At 40.6% G+C, this 11,600-nt stretch overlaps 1 protein-coding gene across 3 annotated transcripts in view; it reads right to left on the bottom strand.

Annotated features, from left to right (window-relative positions):
• The window catches only part of plcb1l (phospholipase C beta 1-like), a 91,209-nt gene that overhangs the window by 26,370 nt on the left and 53,239 nt on the right, over positions 1-11,600 (bottom strand). For all 3 annotated transcript variants that reach the window (XM_028397281.1, XM_028397280.1, XM_028397282.1), the window contains exons 6-10: positions 10,296-10,349; positions 8,249-8,324; positions 6,299-6,399; positions 5,433-5,599; positions 984-1,130 (exon numbers count right to left, since the gene is read on the bottom strand). In XM_028397281.1, the coding sequence (XP_028253082.1) occupies positions 984-1,130; positions 5,433-5,599; positions 6,299-6,399; positions 8,249-8,324; positions 10,296-10,349 (545 nt within the window). The remainder of the gene's footprint in view (positions 1-983; positions 1,131-5,432; positions 5,600-6,298; positions 6,400-8,248; positions 8,325-10,295; positions 10,350-11,600) is intronic.

Raw genomic sequence — 11,600 nt, forward strand, 5'->3', positions numbered from 1 at the left:
CTGCATCCGGCACACAAGAAAACACATGCAAGAGTTCAGGTGCCTATAACTACATATCACAAAAGGACCGGCGTGCTTACAAAAGCAGGTCCTTCCACTTTTCAAGAGCTCATTAACTACATTATATGCTAGCAAAACAATACTTTGTCATGGTCCTGTCACTCTTAGCAAAGTAATTATCTCTTTACATCAGCAGCATGCTTTTCCCTCATCATAAGTGTCTAATTGACAGACAGATCTGTGGTCTCACTTCAGGTGGTATCACCATCATTTCTTCCTCAGCCTTTCTTTTAATAGCTTTAATTTTCTTTCTTTTCTTTTGAAATACTGACAGTGTTTTGTGTTGAATGAACCATGGTCATGGATCAATAAGATATTAACATATATAAATACAATGTGTGGCTACTTAATGAGAATAAGCTTATGAACATCATATTGTTGTCATACAGAATATTGCACAGGCTGTTGTTGGTATATTTATTATGTATCAGGTATCATTTTTTTATGTTGTCATATACAAATATTCAGATGGCTTCTTAATGGAGGTTTTCTGTTGCTGATTAGAATAGTATAATAGGTGTGAAAATGAATAAAATGTCAGAAGGGGAAAAAAAAAGACTGCCCGCTTGTTTGTTTTTTTCATTTCTTCATTTCGCAGGCTAAGAGGCCGGGCTGTTACAGAAAATTCCATTTTTCCTTTACTGAAGAAATCTGATCCACTTGAAAGATTCAATGCACCCCGGAATAGATTTGAATAGATGAATTCTAATATCCATTGAAGAGAAAATGGCCTCTATATTGTGTTTGCCATGCTGGTGCACTACTGGAAGCCAGTTACTGTGACTACCAGGCCAAAGAAATATTTAACTCATGAATATCAATGAATTGAGACTCATGGCACGACTTGATTGGATAACCTCTCGAGTATGATCGTAATGATTTGACGTGCAGTGTGGTGTGTGTGTGTGTGTGTGTGTGTGTACCTGTGAGGTATGTGTTGTGTGAGGAGTTGATAAAATAGTGGGAGAGGGGAAGGGTCATGTCTTCACTCTGGTCCAGCTTCTCAGGTGGAATGATGCAGTTCTCCTCTCCATTCAGATACCTGGCAAAGCCTTCCACTGAGATCTGACCTGCATAAACACACAGCACAGTTCACTGGTCAACATATGAAATTTAAAAAAAAAACAATTTTTTATTTATTTACTTTATTGGTACTTTTAAGACAAAATTGGCAATGTTGTGCAGCATTGTTAAATGTACTTTATTGTCATACTGTGGGAAAGATGAACAGGTAGAAACACTGACATCTGTGCTGCCATTTTTATTATATTCATTTTAATGGCAGTAAACAGTAAAAAAAACATATTTTTGTATTGTTAACTTGTTTTTACTCTATGTTGATGCTCCAGAAAATCAAGGGTCAATGGGAAATTGGGCCTTCATCCCTTTCGCCTGGTAAAACATCCTCATATTGTTGTTACATACATTAACATATTTACATTGCTGGAAAAAACTATAACTGAGCTCTAAGCATCCAAAGTTTCTGTAGTCCAAAAACGTTCAAAATCACAGAGCACAAGTGTATTAATCCTCTACAGTTATCAAATGTTTAATTAAGGATTAAATCAAGTGTTTGTGGCTTATTGTAAAGATACTTCACTAAAGATAACTGGGCATGGGGCCATACGTGTGATTAGGGAGTTTGCAGATGGACTCACACATTGTTGGCTTTGACATTGTCATGGGATTTGGTGACAACATCAAACAATTACAAAAACGTTTATATTAGTGAACACTTGTAATTATGTTCTGGGACTTTCATTTTGAAGGTAATCCTTAAAGCTCGTTTTTTAGTTTTAGTTTTATTTTTTCACATTTTATTGTAGGTGTACAAGGTCAGTTTATGGGATATGGAAAATCCATGTAACTATCAGATTCAAATGGTTCTCCTATTGTCCATAATACAATGATTTGATGAAGCTAAACCGCCCTTGAAGTTGTTTAAAGCATCATAACAGGGACGATGCTTTGTCAGGGTCACTTATGTCACTCACTGAGCTCATGTCTTTACTGAGTGTGCTCGAGAAAGTGACTATAAATAAGTAATAAGCAGCGGATGAAAAGCTCCCATCTCCAACCATCCAGGCGCAAGATGATCATTTCCATACACGTCACACACAACACACCTGCATGCATTCAATTATTAACATATAGCGAGTGCTCTAAGTGAACCCAAAACACCTCCTCCACATGTCCACACACACACACACCTGATGTAATGCTAAATATGCTAAGTGATGCAAGCTTGATGGGTGCAGCAGGTCCCTCCGGCCACTTTATGCTAATTAATGCGGTTCCGCCCTCTGCAGAGTTGCTGGACTAATTAACGCTGGCTGCTGTCTGTGACATCTGAGCTCAGTCGCACTCAGCGTCGTACTCCCTGCTGACTGCAATGGCCTCCCCTTGCCAGGATGAGGTCAAACAGCTGTAGCACGCAGGCACAGACAGATTTTCCCCATTTCTCAAGACATTTGTAGGTCAAACATCGGGGGAGGGGGGTGTTAATATAGCAAGGGATTATAGGTGTAGCTCAGTGAAAAACTACAGGTGTTATTGTAAAGGTGAAGTTCTACAAAAGGCTATACATACAAGTCAGATGAATGAAACAAACAAAAACGTAATGATGCTGAGAGGAAACTGCAGTGGAAATTTATTATGATTTTCATGTTCAGACAGAAACTGGCAAAATATGGAAAAGAACTTCATCCTGTTCCACGGCTGAAGGTGAATATGTGATGATATGCCACCCTTCCTGTCTGAATTGCTTTGCTTATTTTTATTCATGTGCCTTCAAACACACACAACATTTGAGTGAGCACAGACAAAAAATCGTCATCAACAATGACTCAGCTCTGAAGAGATGAATAAAACAGTATAATATCATGTGTGACAAAATGAGAGGGCTGACAAGAAGAATGGCCACAGTTTCTCCTTTTTGCTTCAGAGCATCTCCAATAAAAGCACATGCCCACATCTATTCATTGATAGGGTTTACTGCAACCTACATATACACCTAATGTGCACACAGGTTTCCACATATATAAATATATATATATATGAGTGTCCTTGAGAGAGGATGTATCTGAATGTGTGTGTGAAGGTAGCATGTGGAGCTCTGAACCCTTCTGCAGAGCAGATGGCAGCAATTCCTCCGGCTAGATAAATACTTCACGTGGGGAAATCTGTCACTGGGACGGGGAAGGGCATGCTTCCAGAGAGCCTGGGACAGGATGAACACACAGCATCACAGCAGGAGCATATCGCTGTGATCAGTGTTTGACTCTGGGCAGTTGAACTGGATATGTGAGTGCAGTTTAAAAAATGATTACAACTAATTAGACGCCCATGATTCACATTGACACACATGAGAAAAGTAAAATAGATATTTTATCCACCCTGCTCTGCTTGTGTCTGTCTGTGTCAGGATGCCTTGTTCAGCTGGTTATGTTGTTTATTTTAGTGTCATTGTATTTTTCTTGGGTTACTTTTCCCTGTTTTGGTTGTTTCCTGTTTTATTTTGAAAGTCTTGTTTTCCTGGTGTATTCCCCTGTGTTTTACTTCCTGTTGTGTTCCATTTGTGATTACCTGCCCCGCCCTGAGTGTGCCCACCTGTGTCTTGATACCCCTTGTCTTGTGATCGCCTTTGTCCTTTTCAGCCAGTACTGTGTCCCTGTAGATTACCTGTCCCTTGGTTTGTTTCAGTTTTTTTCCCCTTGGACTCTTTTGTTTGTACTTGGTTATTTTTGGGTTTACTGGTTTTTATGTGGCTTAATAAAGCTCACCCTTTGTTGAACACCCGGCCTTTTGTGTCTGCGTTCGGGTCCTCCCTAAACTCTCATGTAACAGTTTGGGTCAGTTTATCATTGTCAGGGTAATCAGGATTAAAACATAATGTAACAATAATAATAAAAAAGTTTAACAAATAAACTTTTTTGATAAACTGGCACCAAAAATGTGAGTTTTTGATTCGTTTTTTCAAACTAAACCACCACTTTGTGTAAAAGTAAGAAACAAATATGCTTATTACATGTGAATGTGGTTAAGCAAAAACACATGATGGTGGTTTTGTGTAACATAATGGAACAATCAACCCAGTAATTTGCTTAACAATAAACAGAACAAAGTGTGTAAAAAGTCAGCTATTTTTGCACACTTGTGTAACATGATTTCTAGCCAAAGTAAAATTTGAATTGGCACCCATTCTGATATCTAAAATGAGATGTTCTCTAGTACTGGCAGCTTTCAGTTCTGACATTTCTTACAACATAAAATCACAGCATGTCCAGGAGTGTACCGTCCCCAGACACTAATCCATCTCAGCACTTAATGAATTCATTGCTCAGTGCTCAATCTTATGCTCTTCCAACACCTAAAAATGCTTCTTCTTTTTAGCGAACATTAACGTTGTTTTTCAATGGCTGCCATTGAAATGATCAAAGGTTTTTCACCTGGATTATCACATATACAGTATGTGCAATGTCTAGTGAAAAAGCAAGCAAAAATTCTGCACTGATCTTTTTGATACTGGAAGCTTTCTTGTTTCTGTTAAGTCAGCCAATCATGTTGCACTTGCCCATTTTTCACACCTCAAATGCACCAACTTCAAGACAACTGTTCATCAGCTGCCTAATATATCCCACAGCTACCCAACAAGATTTAGTCTTTGATGAATGAAATTATTGCTGTGTGCACATTAAGGTATCATATGTCTAATGTTGAACATTCTGACAAATGAATGTAAAATGTTTGAGAGCATGTGACTTAATTTGACTGCTCATTTATACCCAAGAGTGCAGCATATGTTCACTGCTACACTCCATTTACACTTGATATTTGCTCAACACATTTTGTTCACACACACTCTCTCTCACCACACAAGTACTACTTCTACACATGTAATCCCACACTTGAAAGTAAAATGTCTGGGAACATCCTCTGTTATGTTTAGCACTGTCTGAAGCGGGAAGTGGCTGGTTGTGATATGTATGAGTGTGTGTGTGTGTCAGCCTCTAAATGTGTGTGATATTTACAGACTACTAACATTCCTCTCCTTGGCTCCCCACTATGTCCACTCCCTTTCCAAACCTTTGGACACCATGCACCCATCACTATGGCAACGCCCTTGCCAAATTTATTGGTGCTGGGGGCTGGAGTGGAGGGTGAGGATTAGCCTCAGTAGGTCTGGATGAGGGTGTAAACACCTCAAAATAGACACAATCTTTCTGGGTTAAAATCATTTTTTTTGCTATATAACCCTTAGGTAAATGTCCAGAAGTGTGAGGTGCTATGGAGTGTGTGTTACATCTGCTTATGTGTGCACACTACATGTTAGAATGCCTGGGATTCTATTGACAGAAATTTGAGCCACTGACCTTTCTGTGCCAGCGAAGCATTAGGTTCATATTTGTCCACCAGCAGCTGGACCTGTTCTGGTTTGAGAGGAGGGTAGAGTATCTCGTTCAGACGAGGGTCTCGCTGTTTACTGTTAATGAACTCTGTCATCTGCTCCACTGTGAGGTAGGGTCGACTCTTGGCCCCCCTGAGGAGAAGAGAGAATGGGGTCACAACAATGAAAAATGACAGAAATCCTGGCTATGGGTTATACTCTGTGATATCCATATACATAAAAAGAATTAAAATGCTGAGGAAATCAACTGTGGAAAAAGACGATGGATGAGAGGAGGTGTAATTAAAGTGCCAAGAGATGTAGAGAGGGAGAGCAACAAACATGCAAAGGTGGAGGAGGAGAATTAAATGTTGTGTTGAGTAAATCATGAGATTTGATTAAAACAGCTTTCATATCTAAGCCTGTTTCACTAAATTATCTTCTCTGTATCCTCCTGGCTCTCATGCTACCACACTTAACTACGATTATAATCTAGATTTATGACTCGGAGTATCAACGTTCGGTGCTTTGGCTGATGGTCTGAGTCTCTCTGGGCCACAGGGCAGTTCTGCTTCTAAGCTAAACAGCAAGGCTACAGAAGTCACAACCAGGCCTATTACAAGATGCTTTCCTGTGCTAATGTGCTAACTTCTCATGATGGCATTAATGGGTAGAAGCAGGTGTCCTAAACCTGCACAGCCAGAGTATCCTCTCATTATGCACCTGTCAGGCTAAAAGGAGCTGTCGATGGTTGGGAAAAAATATAAGATTATTGCTGTATACACTGTAGTATTTTAACTACGGTAAGATGTTTTATAAGGCACAGACAAGAGAGGGAAACACAGTTCTTACACTTCAGAGAAGATGTTGTCCACCTCAGGTCGAGCACAGATGTTGCTTAAGAACATGCTGTAGAGTTCCGGAGTGAAGTCTTCCTGGGGGATGGAGTCATTCTGCAGCAGATGACAGCAACATGATTTTAACCGACTGTACTGTACATGCAGATAGAGAATGTAGGGCAGCAGGTGGCCTAGTTGTGGGTGAAGGTAGTGTAAAATCTAAACAATCAGCAAATCCAGAATTAAGACGTCATATGATGTGTGTTTCTATTTTCAGTGTGATGCACAGATGCCAGGACTGATACATAAAGGCAACTTTCATAAAGAAAAACTAGAAGGAAGTGGTCATGCTGTAGCCTTCGTGTCTAAAAAAATGAAGCCAATGCTGATGATAAAATACACAATAAACCAGGTCAGGCTTTATTCTTGGCTGTATTTGATTGGCAAGTGCCCACCACACATGCATGCCCACTTACTCCCTTCCAATCACAGGATCTAATCCAAATATTGTCACTTCTGTCTCTAAAGGACCAGGCTGGCAGGAGGTAAAAACTATGTACACCTCCTATATACACATATAATCCGATCCAGTTCTACCTTTTGAATTCCATTTTTAAAAAAAATGAGACTTATTGTACTTTAGTATGTGCATGAAATCAGAGTTCATCATAGTTTAGGAGGAGAGAAACCATCTCCTCCACATAAGTTCAGTGCAAAAGCTTCAAGAATAAACCCATCATTGAACAGACAGTGAGGTGTATCAGTGATGTAAGTACAGTGGCTCTGTTGCCCACAGAACCAACCCATGTCATGTTGAGCCATTTGCTTAATGTGTTTATTCTCAAATTCAGTCAGAATCACCTCACACATCTAACATACATCCATACTTTGCATTGCATGTTGGGTAGCTGACTGATTTACACATAATTAATTAACAGAAGCTGGCTGCTTGACATTTACACTTAGAGAGGGGAGGGTTCCTTATAGAGCCATCAGAGCCAAACAGGTATGATAGAGACACAGTGCGCTCAGCAGCAGGTAACAGGATTGTGCCAGCAAGAAACAGAGCAGAACCAGACAGTGTTGGAAAGGAGAAAGAGAGGTGAGGCAGGATGCGCTGAGGGAGGGAGACGCAGGTCAAGCCCTGCTGAAACTCATTGAGTCATTCAAAAGACCTTGGTGCGAGCTGTGTTGTGTATGCGCTTTTGCCTATGTGAGTGTGTGTTTGAAGGATTAACAGCAATACCATTTAGCTGTAATTACTTGCACAATGGAATAACAGCAAATCCCACCAGACCTTGGTACGGCAACACGTTTTTACTTCCTGCTCTCTCTCCCTGTGCTAATTATGTATAGCTTGTTCTCTGTGTGTGTGTGTTTGTCTTTCTGTGTGTGTTCATACAGCAGTCATTCATTAGAGCTACAATGTGTCTGCCCTCCTGTACGTGCATATGTTTCAGCATGTGTTCAGAAATGCATTAAACAACATTTTTCCCACTTCCAAGGATGCAAATTGCTCGCTACTGTACAAAGATTGTGTTTTTTACTGTGGGACTGTTTGCACCTCTGTGCACAACGGCCCCGCTTCTCTCTGGTGATATCTAAGAGCGGTAAAGATAAAAACAGCTTTTGTCATCTCTATGGCTCCCACTGGGTCTATTTGTTTCATTACAACCAAGGCTAAATCAGTTCTGAGTGGGAAGTCATGCAGACATTCAGAAAATAAAACTCCAAACAAACGAGCAAAGCGGCAATCAGTTGCTGTTTCGGGAGAACAGAGGATGAGCAGAGAGATGGCTGGATGGAGAAGATGAAAGAGCGCATAGTCTGAGATAAGATAGACAGGGCATGATAGAGAAGAGGGATACAAATGGAAGCGGGTTCCGAGGACATATAAGGAGACGGCTTAAAAAAAATCTTTCTTTAAAAACAAGGAAAGAGTTTCAGTATTCTGGTGTCTCACCCTGCCAGAAGGGAGGTTACAGTTTTCCAGCGCTGTCTCCACTCGTTTCCTGTCTGCTGAGAACATCCTGAAGATACTGCAGAGACACACAAAAAAACACACCCCGATGAGTAATCACAGAAAATGCAACACAGAGAGGAGAGTTTTCACGCTGATGAATTCTTCACAGCTTTTAATTGACTCACACAGAGCACAGGATATCCTGCAGGAGAGAAGTGAAAGACAAATAAATGACAGTTATGCTTATATGAAAACACAGAAGAAGAAGCAGAAAGGTAGAAGGCCCTGCTGCAGTAAACAAGCGTGCAATTCTACATTCATGAAGGTCATACAATGATTTACTACTACTGCTGAAACACACACATTGTGTTGACGCTATTACATACTGTTTGTATGACTCAACTATATCTATGTGTAGACTTATTGCAAATGTTAATACACTGACAACCACGACAACCACTTGTATAGTACCCAGAAGAGGTGTACAATGAGGTCACATGCACTATGTGTCCACTTTCAATCTGGCGCAGCACCAATTCAACCACTGTGCAAAAGGGCGCAAGAGACAACTGCCACCATGCATCAGTGAGTCTTGGCTGCCCATGACCCTGTCATGATTTCACCAGTTTACCCCTTCTTGGACCACCTTTAGCACCTGCATACCATGAACACCCCACAAGACCTGCTGCTCTGATCCAGTCATGTTATCAATGCAACTTAGATACACACAGTTCATTACACACTAACTTTATGGTTTAAATGTTGCAGCTCATTTGAGTATATTTGTTTAATGAGATTTTTACATTCATGATAATAATAATGATTTGTACAATACTAAGTGTTTTGCATACACCAGATGGCAATGTGCACACAAACAGATCGTGCTTGTGATGTCTTCATTATGAAGACAATATAACCATAAAGCTGCATCTAATGTTGCCATCTCTTATATCGCTGCCATTATCATTGTCGTGTTCATCATCATTATTGCTATGCTTTTAATAACGCAAATCATATCTCATCAATTGCATCGCTTTTAATGTATAAATAAAGAAATAGCATGCAGAAGTCATTTTTTCTTCCCATTACATGCATGTAAATAACTCCAAACAAACTCATCATATCATCAGTGTCCTGCTTTATTTAACTCTGCAGATACGTGCTGTACTGGACAGCCCTAACAGACGGCACTTCATCTGTGTGGTCCAGCTACTGTCTTATGTTTTATTGAAATGTATACAGTAGACAACGAACGTGATTTACTACAACTAATATTGGTGTCATCACAGATACTGCAGGATGTTTAGGTCTGTTTCAGTTGGCCATAGCCAGTTTTAATTACTTGCAAAGGCATGCCTGCGCAGATCCATGAGCACATACTGTATGCTCAGTGGGAGAGCGGTGTCAAGCTGACATTAGTCAAGCTGACATGTCCTCCCAGCTAGGAGGTTAATTCCCTAAACGGCAAGGAGCGTCTCCCTGCCTCTCTGTGTTGACACCCACCGCTTTCCTCTGCGGCTCTGAGGGAGGTTATCGCAGAAGTTCACTGCTGCCTGCCTGAAAGCTCAAGTTGACTAATGGAGACGGAGAGGGATTTCCAATGAGCTGATGACAAACTTCCAGATAAATGAAAGTGAAATCCACTAAAACTGAAACACACAAGAGGAAAATTTCTCACATACATCAAACGCTGCAGCATTTTAAGCTGAAGCTAGAGGCACCTACAGACGAGGAGTACACACACCTTCACACACAGGTGTGCACGAAATAAATAGAGAGTGAGAGATTAATAGGGGAAAACATTGACAGAGCTGAAGAGCAGATCTGAAGAATTGTGGATAGAATACAGTGGGTATGCTGCGATGACAGAAAGGAGGGATAATATATTCTATTAAAATAAGTGCACATATATACTTAGATCATGTGTGTACGCTTGCTGTAAGTGTTTAGATGCTGAGAGTAACCAGAAAAGACAGAGGAAGATATGCATTGATCTTAAGGGAGGGGAGGTGGCAGGAGGAGAGAAGGATGAGTCAGAGAGACTTACTTCTTGACAGGGATTCGTCCCTCAGGGTTCAGCTGCAGCTTCAGCCGAGTGTATCTGCATTGGACAGAGCACACGCCTTAAACAACATGTAAAAACAGTTTGTCTGTGTGAAATATGCATATATTTTAATTTCTGAGTTTGCATGTGTGACTGATAATCTCTCAGTGACTAAGTGTATACCATGAATGCCTTCAAATTGGTTCAATAGGTTCAAATTGTGACTAATCCCTGGATGTCTCAAGTATTGGCAGCACAGAGCCATGCAGCAGCAACACAGGCAGCGCAACATGTGCTATTAATAGCTCAGCTGCAACAGGAGTCATCATTACGGGCTAGGCTTTAAGTGGCTGCTGGCTAATAATTAATATCCATTGCGGTGTCCACTTCATAGGGCAGGCCGGCTGCCACAGGCAAAGTCACAGATGACTTTAATGGTTAACGGGGATCAGACCTTGTGTGTGTGTGTGTGTGTGTGTGTGTGTGTGTGTGTGTGGTGCAGAAAGAAATAGTGACTGACTGAAAAGGCTCATAAACAAAGAGAGAAGGAAGCTGTGTGTTTCTTGAAGCCCTCATCAGGCTTACAAGCACTGTATTATTCATTATGACAAGGGGAAGAAGGACTACTCACACTCTCCTATTCTGTCTAGCTCACTACTTCCTCCTTCAGTGCCCTACTTTATTTACGTAGTATAGTTAACCCTGAAAAAAGATCACATAAGTTTCCATTCACGGTGGGACCCGGCAGAATACTTTACTACACATTTGTAGTAAACATTGTTTTTTTTTATAATACTGTTGATGTACCATTAAAAAAATTATGGCCTTAAAGGTAGGGTAAGAGATTTTGAAAACTCAGTGAGTGTCAGCCAGATTTTGAAAGTAAACACACGCCCCTTTCTCTCGGAGCTCACCCCGAAGCCAACCAGTCCGTGACTTCGGCCATCATGCACGTACCTCTCTGGTGCGCGCAGAGCAGGAAGAGAGTGACAACCAGCCAATACTACACGCAGGGGCGCCTCGTAGGATTGGCTGATGTTTTTAGTGTTTTATAGCTTCCACAAATTATTAATATTTTTCGTTTTAAAGCGAAACTAATTGGTTGCTATCGGATTACACTAATTTAACAAAAAGTGCATCAGAAGGAAATCTCCTACCCTACCTTTAATGTATTTAAATGAGTTCATTATAACAAAACAAATCCCTGTGCACTGGATACATCAATGGGGGAATAATCTACTTTTTTCCATATTTATTTTTGCTGTAAAGCTGGACATTTTAACATGAAGGTCTATGGGGATTGACTCA

This window comes from Parambassis ranga, chromosome 24 (assembly GCF_900634625.1).
Source record: "Parambassis ranga chromosome 24, fParRan2.1, whole genome shotgun sequence".
In the NCBI taxonomy this organism is placed as follows: Eukaryota; Metazoa; Chordata; class Actinopteri; family Ambassidae; genus Parambassis; species Parambassis ranga.